The sequence below is a fragment of the Elephas maximus genome, chromosome 3 (genome assembly GCF_024166365.1).
Source record: "Elephas maximus indicus isolate mEleMax1 chromosome 3, mEleMax1 primary haplotype, whole genome shotgun sequence".
In the NCBI taxonomy this organism is placed as follows: domain Eukaryota; kingdom Metazoa; phylum Chordata; class Mammalia; order Proboscidea; family Elephantidae; genus Elephas; species Elephas maximus.
Window position 1 is genome coordinate 11,264,989 of NC_064821.1, and position 19,545 is coordinate 11,284,533.

The window sequence follows — 19,545 nt, forward strand, 5'->3', positions numbered from 1 at the left end:
GCCAAGGGTCCAACCACAGATGAACAGATAAACAAAATGCGGTTCATCCACAGGATGGAATATTACGCAGCCATAAAGAGGAATGAAGTCCTGATGCACGCCACAACATGGATGAGCCTTGAAAACATCATGCTGAGTAAAATCAGTGGCAAAAGAACTAATACTGTATGATTTCACTTACATGAAATAAGCAAATACACATGGTTCTTAGTGGTTAGCAGGGGTGGGACAATGGGCTCCAGCATAACGATTGTGAGGATGGTGCAGGGCCAGGCAGTGTTTCGTTCTGTTGTACACAGGGTCACTATGACTTGGAACTGACTCAACAGCACCTGACAACTAACAACAACCAGGGATGGAGAGAGAGGGAAAGGGGGAGTTCTTGCTTAGGGGGCATTGAGTTTATGTTAGTGGTGGCGGAACAATTTGGAAAATGAGGGTGAGAATGGCTGCACAACTTGGAGAATGTAATCAATGTCACTGAATTGTACGTGTAGAACTCGAATCGCTGTATGTTTTGTTATGCGTATTTTCACCACAGTAAGAAAAACAAAACCAAACTAGACATTCCCAAGGGGAGAGGATTCTACAAAGTCATGAGTAATAGGAATTCAGGGTCATTTGGGGGCTATGAAGAGGCTGGCTGACATAGGGGGCTACTGTAGTAGCTCAGGAAAAACATGACGGGGACTCAGACCAAAATAGAGTGGTGGAGCTGGTCAGATGTGAGATATCTCTTGAATAAATCATGTCCAGGTTTTAATATAGATTGCATGTGGGATGTAAGAGAAAAAAGAGGGGTCAAGGATGGCTCTAAGGTTTTTGGTCTGAGCAACTGAACTTTGGAGTCTCTGGATGGTGCAAATGGTTAAGACGCTCAGCTGCAAATCAAAAGGCTGGGGGCTCAAATCCACACAGAGGCCCTCAGAAGAAAAGCCTGGCAATCTGCTTTCAAAACATCAGCCACTAAAAACTCCCTGGAGCACAGTTCTACTCTGACACACATGGGGTTGCAGGAGTCAGAGAAGATGAAAAGGCAAATGGACTATGGTACCTTTTATGAGTGTTCTTTTTTTTAATTCTACAGTGACAATATATTATTTTTATAATCAGAAAATAAACTAATCAAATGAAGCAGAAGGAGGTTGTGGTTTGAGAACTGGAGGAAAGGTTTCTAGTATTGGTTGGAATGACCTCATCTATTTTTCAATCCATGCAGAGATTTTCTCTAGTCAAGTGGAGGTATTAAAATCTTAGCAGCATGCAGAACAGAATTTCGAATTCTCCTGGAATCCAGGCTTTCTGGAGTCAAGGAGGCTGGATGAACCCCCAAAACTATTGCTCTAAGATAATTGTTAAAGCTTAAACCTAAAATATCCCCTGAACTCTTCTTAAAACCAAAGAATAATTTGCTTAACTAATAAAGAATGTCTGCCTTGAGCACTGTGGTCTTTTAAAATTTATCTACATGGAATCAAATTGACAAAAGCAACTTGAAAGATTAGATAGGAACCTTAGGGGGCAGTGAATTTGTGCCAACGGGGGAGGAACAACTCAGAAAAGGAGGGTAAGAATGGTTGCACAACTCAAAGAATGTAATAAATGTCACTGAATTTTGCCTGTAGAAGCTGTTGAATTGTATGTTCTGCTATGTATATTCTCAACAACAAAAAGCACAAATAAAATAAATTATGAAAAAAAGGCGGAAAAAAACTTAACATTGTTCCAATGCATAGTGACCCTATGTAAAACAGAACAAAACACTGCCTGGTCCTGCACCATGCCCACAATAGTTCCTTTGCTTGAGCCCATTGTTGCAGCCACTGTGTCAGTCCATCTTGTTGAGGGTCTTCCTCTTTTTCATTGACGCTGTACTTTACCAAGCTTGATGTCCTTCTCCAGGGACTGATCTCTCCTGAAAACACGTTCAAAGTATGTAAGATGCAGTCTCACCATCCTTGCTTCTAAGGAACATTCTGGTTGTACCTCTTCCAAGAGAGATCTGTTTGTTCTTTGGCAGTCCATGGTATATTCCATATTCTTCGCCAACACCACAATTCAAAGGTGTCAATTCTTCTTCTGTCTTCCTTATTCACTGCCCAGCTATCGCATGCATATGATGTGATGGAAAACACCATGGCTTGGGTCAGGCTCACCTTAGTCAAAGTGACATCTTTGCTCTTCAACACTTTGAAGAAGCCTTTTGCAGCAGATTTACCCAATGCAATGCGTCTTTTGATTTCTTGACTGCTGCTTCCATGGGCGTTGATTGTGGATCCAAGTAAAAAGAAATCCTTGACAACTTCAATCTTTTCTCCATTTATCATGATGTTGCTTATTGATTGTAAGGATTCTTGTTTTCTTTATGTTGAGGTGCAATCCATACTGAAGGTTGTGGTCTTTGATCTTCATCAGTAAGTGCTTCAAGTCCTCCTCACTTTCAGCAAGCAAGGTTGTGTCATCTGAATAATGTTAGGTTGTTAATGAGTCTTCCTCCAATCTTGATGCCTTGTTCTTCTTCATATTGTCCAGCTTATCGGATTATTTGCTCAGCGTACAGATTGAATAAGTATGGTGAAAGAATACAACCCTGACACATACCTTTCCTGACTTTAAATCATGCAGTATCCCCTTGTTCTATCTGAACAATTTCCTCTTGATCTATGTACAGGTTCCTCATGAGCACAACTAAGTGTTCTGGAATTCCCATTCTTTGCAACGTTATCCATAATTTGTTATGGTCTACACAGTCGAATGCCTTTTCATAATCAATATAACATGGGTAAACATCCTTCTAGTATTCTTTGCTTTCAACCAGGATCCATCTGACATCAGCTATGATATTCCTGGGTCTTTGTCCTCTTCTGAATTCTAATTGAATTTCTGGCAGTTCCCTGTAGATATACTTCTGCAGCACCTTTTGAATGATCTTCAGCAAAATTGTGTTTGCATGTGATATTAATGATATTGTTCAATAATTTATGCATTCAGTTGGGTCACCTTTTTTGGGAATAGGCATAAATATGGATCTCTTCTGTAGTTGGTTGGCCAGGTAGCTGTCTTCCAAATTTCTTGGCATAGACAAGTGAGCACTTCCAGCACTGCATCGTTTGCTGAAACATCTCAATTGGTATTCCACCACTTCCTGAAATCTTGTTTTTCGCCAATGCCTGCAGTGCAGCTTGGACCACTTGCCTCCGTACCATCATTACTGATCATGTGCTACTTCCTCGAACGGTTGAAAGTTGACCAATTCTTTTTGGTAGAGTGACTCCGTGTATTCCTTCCATCTTCTTTTGATGCTTCCTACATTGTTTAATATTTTCCTCATGGAATCCTTCACTATTGTGACTCGAGACTTGAATTTTTGTCTTCAGTTCTTTCAGCTTGAAAAATGCTGAGTGTGTTCTTCCCTTTTGGTTTCTATCTCTAGCTCTTTGTACATGTCACTATAATACTTTACTTTGTCTTCTCAAGCTGCCCTTTGAAATCTTCTGTCCAGTTCTTATACTTCATCATTTCTTCCTTTTGCTTTAGCTACTCAACATTAAAGAGCAAGTTTTAGAGACTCTTCTGACATCCATTTTGCTCTTTTCTTTCTTTCCTGTCTTTTTAATGACCTCTTGCTTTCTTCATGTATGATGTCCTTCCACAACTCGTCTGGTCTTTGGGTCATTAGTGTTCAACACATCAAATCTATTCTTGAGATGGTCTCCAAATTCAGGTGGAATACACTCAAGGTCATACTTTGGCTCTCGTGGACTTGTTCTAATTTTCTTCAGTTTTAAGTTGAACTTGAATATGAGTAATTGATGGTTTGCTCCACAGTCAGCCCCTGGCCTTGTTCTGACTGATGATATTGAGCTTTTCTATCATCTCTTTCCACTGATGTAGTCCATTTGATTCCTGTGTATTCCATCTGGTGAGGTCCATGTGTATAGCTGCTGTTTATATTGGTGAAAAAACGTATTTGCAATGAAGAAGTCGTTGATCTTGCAAAATTCTACCATGGGATCTCTGGCATCGTTTCTATCACCAAAGTTATATTTTCCAACTACCGATCCTTCTTCTTTGTCTCTAACTTTCACATTCCAATCACTAGTAATTATCAATGCATCCTGTTTGCATGTTCTATCAATTTCAGACTGCAGAGGTTGGTAAAAATCTTTAATTTCTTCATCTTTTTCCTTAGTGGTTGGTGCATAAATTCAAATAATAGTTGTATTAACTGGTCTTCCTTGTAGGCATATGGATATTATCCTATCACTCACAGTGTTGAACTTCAGGATAGATCGTGAAATTTTCTTTTTGATGATGAATGCAATGCCTTTCTCCTTCAATTTGTCATTCCCAGCATAGTAGACCATATGATTGTCTGATTCAAAATGGCAAATACCAGCCCATGTCACTCACTAACGCCTAGGATATCAGTGTTTATGCATTCGATTTCATTTTTGATGATTTTCAATTTTCCTAGATTCATACTTCGTACATTCCATGTTCCAATTATTAATGGATGTTTGCAGCTGTTTCTTCTCATTTTGAGTCATGTCACATCAGCAAACGAAGGTCCCAAAAGTGTGACTGCAGCCACATCATTAAGGTTGACTCTACTTTGAGGAGGCAGCTCTTCACTAGTTGTCTTTTGAGTGCCTTCCAACCTGAGAGGCTCATCTTCCAGCACTATATCAGACAATGTTCTGCTGCTATTCATAAGGTTTTCACTAGCTAAATCTTTTCAGAAGTAGACCACCGGGTCCTTCTTCCTCTTCTGTCGTAGTCTGGAAGCTCAGCTGAAACCTGTCTGCCATAGGTGACCCTACTGGGATCTGAAATCCTGCGGCATAGTTTCTAGCATCACAGCAACATGCAAGCTTCCACAGTACAACAAACTTACAGACGGATGGGGAAGCTGTCTTGATAAGTTCATAGATATATTGGTACATCTACTCCAAGATTTTGCAACCTTAGCACTGTTGATATTTGTTGTTAGTTACCATCACATTGGCTCCAATTCATGGTGACCCCACATACAACATAACAAAACATCGTCCAGTCCTGCACCACCTTCAATATCTTTGGTATGTTTGAGTCCATTGTTTAGGCTATTGTGTCAATCCATTCTATGGAGGGTTTCTCTCATTTTTGTTGGCCACCTACTTTACCAAATATGTTGTTCTTTGATCCATGACAACTTTATGGGTCAAAACAGAATACTGTTGATACTTGGGGCTGGATAATTCTTGCTTGTGTGTGGAGGGGTCATCCTGTACATTGTAGAGTGTTGAGCAGCATCTCTGGACCTTACCCACTAGATTCCGGTAGTGGCCCTCCCTCCTCCAGTTGTAACAACCAAAAATATCTCCAGACATTGCCAGCCAAAACCATTAGTATATTCTTATTTCCTGTGTCCTCTCCTCCATACTGCCTACAGCTGGAGAAAGTGCCACTGACTGGGCAAAGGATGCCTCCAAGAACAAAAGAAGCTTTCGGCTTGTGAGTCCCCAAATCTGACATTTTGATTGAAGATTCTATAGATGCATTCTGATCAAAAGGGAAGTAAATGTAGAACAGAATTCCAATTCTTACAGAATCCAGACTTTTTAGAGCAATAGGGGGTGGATGAGCTGTTCCCCTAAGACAGTGGCATCACTAGGGTTGGTGTCACCCAGTGCAAGAGCTCATGGTTTCACCCCTCCATGGGCCTCCTCTCGTACCAGATCATACAGAGTCCTCGATGATGCTTTTTGTACTGTTACTTGTAAATCGTAATTCTCATATATCACTGAATGTAATGACAGTGGTAGTGACATAAAAAAACAGCAAAATTAAAATTACACCTTTAAATAACAATATTGTACACACAGCTGGGCCAACTGGGCACACCCAGAATATGAGTTATCCAAGGGCCTGTGAATCTCAATTGCAAAATCAAAAAAATCAATAGTATTTTAAACTGTGGAGTCTGGGGGAAAGGAGCGGGAGCAGGGCCACTCATTTCATCCTGGGGAGTTGAACCTTGCGCTCCCAACTTGGACTCCCCTGCACCCTGGAGTCCCTGAGATACAGAAGAGAAGGCAGAAGCAAAGAGTGTGGGGGCCCTGCAGCGTCATCACCCATCTGCGGTCACACGGAGCAGCCCCAGGGCAGCAGCGACCACACACAGCTCCCCAGGGCCAGAGCCGGGCGGGAGGGGGCAAGAGGTAGCCAAGCAAGACCTCTGGGCTGTGGGATGAAGGGCCAACAGTCCTCAGGAAGAAACGGGGTTCTTCGTTTCTTCCTCCTTTAGGGGCATTAGGCTCAGTGGGCGCCAGCCACCAGTAGCTGCTGGCCAGGACGCAGTGGGCTGGGGGTGGCCCTCGTGCACCGACTTGGCAGGGCCTGGGCACCTGGAGGCGGCGGGAGCCCGGCGACCATAATCCGCCTGGCTTCCCTGGCCCTCCTAGTGATCCTGCAGGCTTCTCTGCCACTCTAGCGCGCTAGGCGCCTGCAACAGCATCTTAACTTTGGGAGACCTTTCACTTCCTGACCGCTAAGAGATATTTTAATAAAAAGTAATAAATTTCTGCAGAAACACTGCACGAAAATTTTACAGTCATTTTGGTGGCACCCCCCTCTGGTGGTGTTACCCTGTGCTGTCTGCACCCTCTCTTCCCCTCCCCCCCACCTGCCTAGTGATTCCACTGACTTAATCTTTAAATCCTAAACCAACCCTATCCCCTGAAGTCTTCTTAAAACCAAAAAAAAAAAAAAAAAGTTTAGCTTAATTAGCAAAGAATGTCTGCCCTGATCCTTCTGCCCTTTAAAGAACTATCTCTCTGGGATCCAGCTGACAACAGCAACTCCAAAGGTCAGACAGGAAGCTTAAGGGGCATTGACTTTATGTTAATGTAGAGGAGAAATTGCTAAAAGGAAGGTGAGAATGGTTGCACCACTCAAGGAATGTAACCAATGTCACTGAATTGTACATGCAGAAATTGTTGGATTTGTGATATATTTTGCTGTATATATTTTCAGCCACAATAAAAAAATTAATTAAAAAAAAAAGTTCAACACGGACCTCAATAGAGGGTCCCAGAGAGAGCTGGAGAAAAACACAGAACAAAATTCTAACTCACAAAAAAAGACCAAATTTACTGGTCTGACAGAGACTGGAGAAACCCTGAGAGTATGGCCCCCAGACACACTTTTAGTACTGAGGTCACTCCTGAGGCTAACCCTACAGCCAAAGATTAGACAAGCCTATAAGACTAAAGGGGCACACCAGCCCAGAGGCAAGGACTAAAGGGCAGAAGGGGGGCAGGAAAGCTGGTAACAGGGAATCCAAGGTCGAGAAGGGGAGAGTGTTGACACGCCATGGGGTTGGCAACCAATGTCACAAAACAGTATTTGTATTAATTGTTTAATGAGAAACTAATTTGCTCTGTAAACTTTTATCTAAAACACTGTGTATATTTAAAAAAACGAAAGTTCATCAGGCAACTTGGGGCATAACATAAGATCAGCCACAGCCCTCACTCCAAGGCCAGATAACAGTCTGCAGGGACAGGGGAAGGATGAGTTGTGGAGGAAATAAGTAATTGAGCCATTTTCGAGGTTCCTGCCTACTCCCTCTGCCCCTGGGTGTGGGACGCAGTGCAGCGCAATTGGGGGGACCCAGGAGTAGAAGGAGTCTGTTCTAACTTCAAATGACTGCTATGGTTCCAAGCAAAGTCCCCCACATCCCAGAGTAGGCCAAGGGTACAAGGATGCTCCTGATCCATCCCGAACGGTGTGCCTGATGGTGACCAGAACCCAGAGGCAATCCCTCGGGGGAAGAGCCCTGGGGACCCTGAATTAATTTGAGAACCAAAACCGGTTGCCATCAAGTTGCTTCCAACTCACAGCAGCTCTATGTGTGCGGAGTAGGCCTGCTCCATAGGGATTTCATGGCTGTGACCTTTTGGGAGTAGATTGCCAGACCTTTCTTCCGATGCACCTCTGTGTGGGTCTGACCCGCCAACCTTTTGGTTAGCAGCTGCGTGCCACTGACTTGAGATGAAAAGTCAATTCACTTGAGGGAAAAGCAGGGAAAGACACATTCATTGCTCAACTGAGTTCGTGGCTGGAGATCCTTACCAGTTAGATATAAAATCTAAGTTAACTTCCCCACACACAAGAGGTAGTCAAATGGCGTCTGCTTAAATCTTTGCAGTGACAGGAATTCACTCCCAAATCAGTTTGTTCTATCTGTCTATCATCTATTTATCTGTCTTCTGTCTGTCATCTATCTCCGTCTGTCAGTTATCTATCACCTATTCCTCATCATCTAACCTATCATCTACTATTATCCATTTCTCTATCTCCTATCCACTTATCATATATTATTTATCTATATAATCTATTATTTATCATCTATCACCCCTGGGTGATGCAAACCGTAAAGATGCTTGGCTGCTAACCGAAAGTTTGGAGGTTCGAGTCCACCCAGAGGCACCACAGGAGAAAGTCCTGCTGATCTACTTCCAAAAAATCAGTCACTGATAACCCCATGGAGCACAGTTCTACTCGGACACACATGAAGTCGCCATGAATCAGAGTTGACTTGACAGCAACTGGCTTTTATCTAAAACTAAAAAAACCAAACCCATCGCTATTGAGTTGATTCTGACTCATGCAACCCTGTTGGACAGGCTAGAACTGCCCCATACGGTTTCCAAGGAGCACCTGGTGGATTCGAACTGCTGACCTCTTGGTTAGCGGCCAGTAGCTCTTAAGGACTACCCCACCAGGGTCTCCTTCTATTTATCTAGTAAACTTAATTTTTAGAACTGTTATAGGTTTACAGAAATATTACAAAGATAGTACAGAGAGGTCCCAGTTTCCCCTGTTATTAACATCCTACATTAGTGTGGCACATTTGTTACAATTAAATGAACCAACATTATTATTCACGAGAGTCCATATTCATTCACATTTCCTTAATTTTTACCTAATAACATTTTTCTGTTCCAGGATCCCATTCAGGATTTCACTGCCCGTTTTATTTTGAACAAGTCTAAATATTGCAGTTTTTCTTTACAGTGGCCAAAATATGTTAACCTTTGTTCTGTTTTTCAGTGCTACATAGAATGACCTAATTGTCCTTCACATATTTGACTGCATCAAATTATCAGCCCTGGTGATGCAGTGGTTAAAGCACTCAGCTGCCAACCCAAAGGTCAGCAGTTAGAACCCACCAGCTGCTCCTCGGGAGAAAGATGTGACAGTCTGCTTCCACAAAGATTTTCTCCCTTGGAGAGCCTAGGCCAGTTCTACACAAGTCAGAATCCACTTGACGGCAGTGGATTTGAGTTTGGAATTATCGGCCGCTCAAGTTTTTTTTCTTTTCTGGGCCCAATATGCTCAGTTTTCTGAATTCCCCTAAATGTGACCCCCCTAAACAGGCAAATATCATTCTTTTTGTTGTCTATGGTGAGACGCTGGGAGAAAGATGTGGCAGCCTGCTTCTATAAGACTCACAGCCTTGGAAATCCTATGGGCCAGTTCTCCTCTGTCTTATAGAGTCTCTGTGAGTTAGTTGGAATTGACTTGCTGGCAGTGGGTTTGGCTGGTTTTTATGAGATGACTCTACTGTCCTGTAGGGTCACTGTGAGTTGGAATTCATTCAATGGCAATGAGTTTGACTTTTTCTTTCATATAATGAGATGAATTGACACAGCAGCTGCAAAAATGGGCCCAAACACAGCAACAATTTTGAGGATAGCATAGAACCAGGTTGTACATGGGGTCACCATGAATTGGAGCCAACTTGACAGCAACTAACAATAACAATCCTTTCATTCTCAGTTTCATACATGTATACATGTCTTAGTTATCTAAACCAACAAAAAACCAAACCCATTGCTGTCGAGTCGATTCTGACTCATAGCAACCCTATAGGACAGAGCAGAACTGCCCCATAGGCTTTCTAAGGGTCACCTGGTGGATTTGAACTTAGTTTCTAGTGCTGCTATAACAGAAATACCACAAATGGATAGTATTAACAAGAGAAATTTATTCTCTCACAGTCTAGGAGGCTAGAAGTCCAAATTCAGGATGCCAGCTCCAGGGGAAGGCTTTCTCTCTTTGTCAGCTCTGGGTGAAGATCCTTGTGATCAATCTTCCGGCAGTCAAGGAGCTTCTCTGCTAAGGGACCCCAGGTCCAAAGGATGTGCTGTCCTCCCAAGTGCTTCTTTCTTGGTGGTATGATGTCCCCCTGACCCTCTGCTCGCTTCTCTCTTTTATATGTCAAAAGAGATTGGCTCAAGACACAATTCAATCTTGTAGATTGAGTTCTGTCTCATTAATATAACTGCCACTAATCCCATCTCATCAGAGACAGGATTTACAACACATAGGAAAATCACATCAGATGACAAAATGGGGGACAATCACATAATACTGAGAATCATGGCCCAGGGAAGTTGACAGGTATTTTGGGGGGACATAATTCAATCCATGTCAATATGTAATACACATTCAAACACAAATACATCTAAACATATATGCGCACATAAAACACATATATTCATGAACAATATCTAGTATTCTTTTTGCATTTACATTTTTACACACATCTAGATAGTATCACTACCAGTACCAGTTGCCCCTCAGTCAACTCCAACTCATGGTGATCCCCTGTGTGTCAGAGTAGAACTGTGCTCATAGGGTTTTCAAGACTGAGTTTTTGGAAATACGTTGCCGGGTATTTCTTCATTCATATATATATATATATATATATATATATATATATGTATATATACACCTAAAGCCCATTGTGGTCAAGTCGATCCAGCCTCATAGCAATCTTATAGGACAGAGTAGAGCTGCCCCATAGGATTGCCAAGATTTTTAATCTTCACAGTACAAACCACTATATCTTTCTCCCTCAGAGCGGCTGGTGGGTTCCAACTGCTGATCTTTCTGTTAATAGACGAGCACTTAACCGCTGCACCACCAGGGCTCCATTTATGTGTGTATATGTATAAATATATATATATTTACAAACCCCAAGTCTGTTGCCGTCAAGTTGATTCCAACTCATGGCAACCCCATGGGTTACACAGTAGAACTGGGTTCCGCAGGATTTTCTTGGCAGTAATCTTTAATCTTTACGAGGAAACCCTCGTGGTGTAGTGGTTAAGTGCTACGGCTGCTAACCAAGAGGTCAGCGGTTCGAATCCACCAGGTGCTCCTTGGAAACTCTATGGGGCAATTCTACTCTGTCCTATAGGGTCGCTATGAGTCGGAATCGACTCGACAGCATTGAGTTTGGTGTTTTTTCTTTTTTTTGGTTTAGTCTTTACGAAAGCAGAACACCAGGCCTTTCTTTTGTGGTGCCACTGGGTGGGTTTGAACTGCCAACCTTTAGGTCAATAGTCAAGTGTAAACTCTTTGCATCATCCAGGAATCATATATTTTATATATGTATACACATATATTTAATATATACATTTCTATTTATTTACACATATAAAAATACATATTTATTTGATATGCTTATTATTTGTCATCCTTTTTTTTTTAGTTGACATTGTTCTTTAAAGATGAATTCTGCAGCAATGGGAATCTAATGCCTTATATCGTAATGAATAAGCAAACGTGTTAATTACTTGTTTGCACCCAGCTTTCTGCTAGCTGCCCACAGGAAGGGAAAGAGGGAAGTGGGTTTTTGCAAGAGCTTGCAGGGAGGTACCTGCCCTTATAGCACTGAACAATCTAGTCTGGGAGACAGTACCCATCAGCACCCAGGACGCAAGTAGCAACCAGTTAACATGTAATAAACGCACTGCCTTGCGTGGCTCGGATCACTTAGGAAATACTGGAGAAGATGGAGCACTGGTGGAGTGTGAATCAGTACAAGTGTGTATGAGTGTCCTGTGGCTGTTGTAACAAAACGGCACAAAATAGGTGGCTTTATAAGAACAGAAATTTATTGTCTCATGGCTCTGGTGGCTAGAAGTCTGAATTCAGGGCATTGACTATATTGTTTCCTTCTGGGGTCTCCTAGGGAGAATCTGTTCCATGCCTCTCTTGGTAGCTCCAGGCATTCCTTGGCTTACGGATGTAGCATCCCACGGTATTCTTCCCTCTGTCTCTCTGTCTCTTCTCCTCTTTTATAAAGATAGCTCAGATGGGACTAGGGCCCACCCCACTCCAGTATGGCCTCATGTTAACTGACAACGTCTTAAAAGATCCCATTTCCAAACACAGTCATGTGCAAAAGATACCAGGTGTTAGGACTTGAACATATCTATTTGGGGGCACAATTCAAACCTAACAAGCCAATCTGGAAAAACTATTTGGCCATATTTGTTGTTAATTGCCTTCGAGTCAGTTCTGACTCATGGGGACCCTACGTATAACAAAAGAAACATTTTGCCCAGTTCTGCACCAACTTCGTCTTCATTGGTAATAGGACAATATTCTGTGATCCACAGGTTTTTCGTTGGCTAATTTCCAGAAGTAGATTACCAGGCCTTTCTTCCTAGTCTGCCTTAGTCTAGAAGCTCTGCTGAAGCCTATCCACCATGGGTAACCCTGCAGATATTTAAAATATCGGTGACATAGCTTCCAGCATCATAGGAACGTGTAAGCCACCACAATATGACAAACTGACTATACCTGTATCTGTATCTATGTCTATATCTAATCTGTATCTCTCCTCGCCTCGCCTCTTTCTCTCTCCCTTTCCCTGCCCTTTCTCTCTCTATAAACCTTCACCACAGAGTCAATTCTGACTCATAGCAACCCTATAGGACAGGGCAGAACTGCCCTCTAGGGTTTCCAAGACTGTAAATCTTTAGGGAAGCAAACTGCTACATCTTTCTCCCATGGAGCGACTGGTGGGTTTGAACCACAAACCTTTCAGTTAGCAGCCAAGCTCTTAACCACTGTACCACCAGGGTTCCTTCTTTCTCTGGATAGGTAGGTAGGTAGGTAGGTAGGTAGATAGATGACAGAAAGACAGAGAGAGAGATGGATAGATAGATAAAGATAGACAGACAGATAGATAGATAAGCTATATCCCTACGATTCTACTCACTACTCATGGGCATACATCCAAGAGAAATGAGTACTTAAGTACAACATAATTGTAAACATGGTGTGCTGAGGGTATCTGATCCCTTTTAAAATCACAAGGGGGAAGGAGAATCAAGATCAACAGCCTGAAGCCGATTCCTATGAGGCAGAGGTCAGACACGCCTCTACCTTCCAACCTTTTTACCAATTCTGACACCAACCATCCCTCTCATGACACTCTCAACTTCTCTGCTGTGCTCAGTAATTCATTGCAATGGCTATACGGAACTCACAGACAATACTGACGATTACAGGGTTTACTAGGGAAGTAACAGGTTACAATTCAGGGTCAGGAATGCTCAGGATACAGTTCTTCCATCAGGACAGCCTCTTCTCAGCCATGCCCGCAGGCACACCTTTCTCTGGCTCTCAGTCTCCTGGGCCCTCGGCCCGTCGGCCCCTTGGGCCTCTTGGGCATCTTGGACCAGTGTGGCCTCTGCCCTGCTTGGGCAGATGCTACAAAGCTCTTTTAGCTCTGCCAGAAGTCCCCAGAGACACCCCACTCTGCCAGTAAACCTCAGCCCGAAGGTGCTCAGCTCTCTGGCTCCGTGGTTCGGCACACCCACTGTAACCACTTTGCTCTGTGGGCCAGGAGACCCACCGCAATCTCTCCTGGTTCTGCTGCCTGTGCTGCCGCCATTTCTCTGCCGCCGCTTCTCACCATTTCCGGTGTGACAGCTCTCCCTCTCTGTCCTCGTTCTGCTGCCTCTCTCTGTCTTCTGTGTTACAGCTCTCTCTTTCTCTGTCTCCGTCTAGGAGGTCTCAGTGCAGGGTTCCTGGGTCCAATGGATGAGCTCTACTCCCATTTCTTCTTTCTTGGTGGTAGTCAGCCTCCCTCTTCTCTGGGATTGACTGCTCTTTTAAGCCTAGCAGGATGGCAAAACTGACCAGTCCCTCGTCAGGATTCCATACATCTTATTTGCATGACCCCACATCCACAAGGGTGTCTTACTTACCTTGTTGACATTATGAGCAAGCTATCCAATCCCCTTGATGGGCCACAAACACCTCTTTTGCAAAGTCCTCACCCAGTCATTTGGTGGGAGTTACAAAGACTGTGGCTGGGAGGGGCATATTAAGTAATTCACTGTACCGCAATAGGATATGCACAAAAATATGTGTATAATATGTGTGTGTGTATATAATAGGAGCCCAGGTGGTGAAGTAGTTAAGAGCTCAGGCTGCTAACCAAAAGGTCGGCAGTTTGAATCCACCAGCCACTCCTTGGAAACCCTATGGGGCAGTTCTACTCTGTCCTATAGGGTCACTATGAGTCTGAATTGACTCGACAGCACAGAACATATATATAATCTATGTGCATACATATACATAATATATAATATGTATATATATAATACATGAATATATGTACCAGAATCTTCTCAGCAGCTTTGTTTACAATAGGGCCAAGGTGGAAACCACTTCAATAACAGAATGGCAGAATGGATAGACTGCAGCATAGTCATACAATAGAATACACTATACAGCCGTGAAAAAGAACAACGTATAGCTACGTGCACTAGGCGGGATGAATCTCACAAACATAAAGATTAGTGAAAGAAGACAGATCCCAAAGGTTACAAACTATAGGAGTCTATTTACATGACTATCAAGCAAAGGCAAAACTCAGCAACGTAGATGGAAATCAGGAGAATGGTTCATTCTTGGGTTGGGGGGGTGGTGCCAACTAGAAGGGGGCAAGAGAGAACTTTCTGGAATGCTGGAAATGTTCTATATCGTGATCGGGTGTGGTTACATGAATGTTCACTGATGTAACATATGTATCAAGTGGTTCACTAAAGACTGGCACAGTACTGAATGAAAGTTACACCTCGAGTAAAAAGCAAAATTTAAAAAGCTAAAGGAAAATAGAAATAGCTTTATATGGATGAGAGGGACTGAGCTGGCCTCTGAGGGGAGGAAGGAGGAGAACTCATCAGGCCAAAGTGTCGTCAAGGTTCCCTTTGGGGCCAAATCAGTTGCCATCCAGTCAGCCCTGACTCCTAGCAACCTCATGTATGCCAGGGTAGAACTGTGCTCCACGAGGATTTCACCAGCTGAGTTTTTGTAAGTAGATTGCCAGGACTTTCTTCCAAGGTGCCTCTGGGTGGGCTAGAACCTCCAACTTTTTGGTTAACAGCTGAGAACGTGAACCATTTGCTCCACCCAGGGACTCCCCAGTTGGCACAAAGAGGGGTTCATGTTGAGAGAAAGGCTGTAGTGAGAGGTTATGGCAGCTCTCAAATTTGGACCCCAGTCTAGGAGAGATATGCCCAGTGGCCTTGTAACTTCATCCTCCTAGGAATTTACTGAAGAGCAGTTTCTAAGTGAAGGCATGACACTTTCTAGAAAAGCAGAAGAGAAGCGACTTCCCTGTCCCAACCCCTCCAAAAAAGATTTGCAAGTTTACTTTAGTCAGAAATAGCAGACTGGAAAGAGAACTAATGCCATGTGGTGCCCTGCCCCATTTGGACACGGAACTTCCAACATGGCACTGCCCTTGGTCTACAAACTGAGTTCCGTATCTCGTCCCCGGTGCCTACTTACCCTGAAACTAAGACCTCTTCACCCACCTGTGTGTGGCAAACCAAAAGCCACCTTTCCGGTTTCATCTCAAATCACACCTCCTCCAGGAAGCTTTTCCTGTTTCCTTTGCAGCCACCATCCACCTTTTTCTCTTAGCTCCAAAACACTTTGTTTTTAAGCATTCAATGGACTTCATTCAATGCATTCAAGCATTTTAGCACCCGGAGTCTTAGATCTTGGAATCCCTGAGTGATGCAAACAATTAAAGCACTGGGCTGCTAACTGAAAGGCTTGAGGTTGAAGTCTACCGAAAGGTGCCTCGGAAGAAAGACCTGGCAACCTACATCTAAAAAATCATCCACTGAAAACCCAATGGAGCACAATTCTACTCTGACATACGTGAGTTGGGGCCCCATGAGTTGGAAGCAACTTGACAGCACCTGATTTTTTTTTTTTTTTTTGGTCTTATATTTCACTTAACCATGGGAATAGGTGTCTCCCATTCCGCTCTGGATAGCACAGTGTTTGTTTCCTAAGGTTGCTCTAACGAAGTATGAACTGGGCAGCTTATAAGAATGGGAATTTAATGTTTCGAATTCATTCTTTTACTTTTACTCTGCACATGTTATCAGCAGGGACCAGTCCCTGGAGAAGGACATCATGCTTGGTCAAGTAGAGAGTCAGCAAAAAAGAGGAAGACCCTCAATGAGATGGATTGACACTGTGGCTGCAACAATGGGCTCAAACCTAACGATTGTGAGGATGGCACAGGACCAAGCAGTGTTCTGTTGTACGTGAGTCGGAACAGACGAGACCCCACCTAACAACAAGAACATTGTAAGAAAGGTGACTTTTATACTTATGATTTCAAATATTGTCTCCTCCTGAACCCCACAGTTCTTTCTTTTCATAATTTCCTTGGCTAGCCCCTACGGCTGCTAACTAAAGGGTCAGCAGTTCGAATCCACTAGGCGCTCCTTGGAAACTCTATGGGGCAGTTTTACTCTGTCTTACACGGTCGCTATGAGTTGGAATCGACTCGACGGCACTGGGTTGGAGCCTCAGACACTTAATCTTCTTACATGAGCTTAAGGAGTCCCTGTGTGGTGCAAATGGTTAAACATTCAACTACTAGCCAAAAGTCTGGCGAGTCCACTCAGAGATGCCAAGAAGAGAGGCCTGGCAGTCTGCTTCCAAAAGGTCACAGCCTTGAAAACCCCACAGAGCAGTCCTACCAGTCAGAATCGACTCATCAGCAACTAACAACAACGTGGGCTTAAAATAATTGTATCCCGCCCTATCCTCTTGCAAAAACATGACAAATCAGGCATTGAATACCTAATTGTAATTGCATCCACTTTTTATATTAATTTTGGTACAACAGAAATTTTTTATGGCAATGAGTCATCCCACCATAGCACACAAGATCTCCTTCCGTTTGTTTAAATCATAATCAATGTCTTTAAGATTTTGGCATTTTCTTCAAGGATGTATGCATTTTCATATGGAAAGATGTTTATAACCTAGAACAGTGGTTCTGAACTCAGAGACCAGGGTTCACTTGGCAATGCCTGGAGACATTTTTGGCTGTTTCAACTGGGGAAGATTGTTTCTGGAATCCAGTGGGTAGTAGACCAGGGATACCACCCAACATCCTACGACGCACAAGCCAGCCTTACCTCCAAGCGAAAAGCTTATCCAGCCCCCGTGCCAATAATGCCAAGGTAGACAAACACTGATCTAAAGTTAAATTTAAAAATTAAGCTACAAAACAACATGAGTAGCCCGATTAATTTTTTCCTAAAATGTTAGCAGGAGCTCTGAGCTTACAGTTTAGAAGGAACTTTTATTTTCTTCTTTTTTTTGGGGGGGGGGGGGTCCATGTTGTCTAAGATTTCTATAATAAGTACAAGCTACTTTCAAACTTCTCCCAACATTTTATTATGAAAATTTTCAAACGTGCTGCAAAGTTCAAAGATTTTTATAACAAACTCCAATACACCCACCATCTAGAACGTACGATTAACATTTTGTTATACTTGTTTTTTGCACATATATCACCATCGCTGTATCCCCCTACTCATCCATTCGTCCATCTTATTTTTTTACACATCTCAGAGTAAGTTGAAGACTTCAGTAGACTTTCCCTGTTTTCCTTTTCTTTTTACAAAATAAAAGATCCTCTTCGATTGCCTGTTACACTAGTAGAGGAAAGCCCCATAGTTACGAAACCTCCAATTCTCATTGAGAAACACCAGAGAAAGATACAAGAAGATGCAAGTTCCTGTATTTGCCCTCATATCTGTCATTATGGCTAGAAGTCGGTTCTTGTTTTTGTACGGTAAGTCTTTGAAACATTCTATTCTTTTCAACTAGAAACAGCAAGGACCCCTTTCTTCTCATATTCTGTTTTTTATTCAGCAATGTGGCCTGTGGGGTGTCCACCTGCTTCTCTTTTAACCAGGGCCGAGGTATGTCTTAGATGGTATTACCTGAGCTGCGGTGCTAGGGGGCGGGGAGAACCTGGGTGGTGAAAACAGTTACAGCTTTCTCAGCTAACTGAAAAGTTGGTGGTTCAAGTCCACCCAGAGCCATCTCAGAAGAAAGGCCCAGTGACCTACTGAAAAATCAGCCACTGAAAACCCTACGGAGCACACTTCTACTCGGACACACTGGGGCCTCCAGGAGCCAGGACTGGCTCCACAGCAACGGGTTGTGTTGTTAAGGGGGGCAGTGGTGGTTCAGAGGTAGGATTCTCGCCTTCCGTGTGGGGGTCCTGGCTTGGATTCCCAGCCGGTGCCCCTCATGCGCAGCTAGCACACATCTGTCAGTGGAGCTCTGCATGTTGCTAGTATGCCGAACAGATTTCAGGGGCGCTTCCAGACTAAGACAGACTAGGAAGAAAAGCCTGGTGATCTACTTTGGAAAAGCAGCCAACAAAAACCTTATGGATTACAATTTTCTGATCTTGTTGTGCATGGGGTCGCCATGAATTGGGGCTGACTCCATGGCAGCTTGGAACAACAGAGCATCTAAAGGAGCTCATTGAAGGGATGCTCCTGTCTATAATCTGAACCTTCCATAGTTAGAGCCCGAGAGGGACAGGGACACTCAGGCTGCTGCAGGGTAGTTGCAGGCACTTTCTGCTCCTAATTTCAGAAGCCCTGCACCATCTTATATGAAACACTAAAACCCTTTCATGTTATGTGTTGTTTTGTTATAAATATCAATAGGACTTTTATAATTTTACCTTTTAACTTATTTGATGACGATTAACTCATGTGATTTACAAGGTGGTGCAAATGGTTCGCATTCAACTACTGACCTAAAGGTTGGGTAGTTCGAACCCACCCAGCACTGCTACCAAAGAAAGTCCGGGTGATTTGCTTCTGTAAAGATTGTCGTCGATGTTAGGTGTCGTCAAGTCAATTACGACTCATAGCGACCCTACGTACAACAGAATGAAACACTGCTCGGTCCTGTGCCATCTTCGCCGTCGTTGTTATGCTTGAGCCCACTGTTGCAGCCACTGTGTCAATCCATCTGGTTGAGGGTCTTAACCATTCCATTTTTGTTCTTTCTCTTAGGACTTTTCTGCCTAATTTTCTTCATGAACATTTGCAATTCATCATGCCAAGGTACGTGGGTGATTGGGAGTAAGAATGGAACGGTTAGTACAGCCTGCATTTCTATAGATATTTATTTACAAAGCAGTTCCCATTTATTCCCAGTTTGTCCTACAACACTTTGGAGATGAGCAGTACAAATTTTGTTAGCCCCAAAATTCACACCTAGAAGAGCGTGATTCTGGCCCGAATGATTTTTTTTTTTTCCCAGCATATCATGCTGACAACATAAAACAATAGCTTCACTGGTTTATTCTGACCGCTTAATTTACACAAGCTATTTGAAAAA

At 43.1% G+C, this 19,545-nt stretch overlaps 1 protein-coding gene across 1 annotated transcript in view; it reads left to right on the plus strand.

Moving 5' to 3' along the window:
* The first annotated feature begins 17,928 nt into the window (after window positions 1-17,928).
* Window positions 17,929-19,545, plus strand: part of LOC126072028 (adhesion G protein-coupled receptor E3-like) — a 64,867-nt gene continuing 63,250 nt past the window's right edge. Inside the window, exons 1-2 of the mRNA XM_049876618.1 lie at window positions 17,929-17,971; window positions 19,218-19,268. Of these exons, the coding sequence (XP_049732575.1) occupies window positions 17,941-17,971; window positions 19,218-19,268 (82 nt within the window). The 5' untranslated portion in view covers window positions 17,929-17,940. The remainder of the gene's footprint in view (window positions 17,972-19,217; window positions 19,269-19,545) is intronic.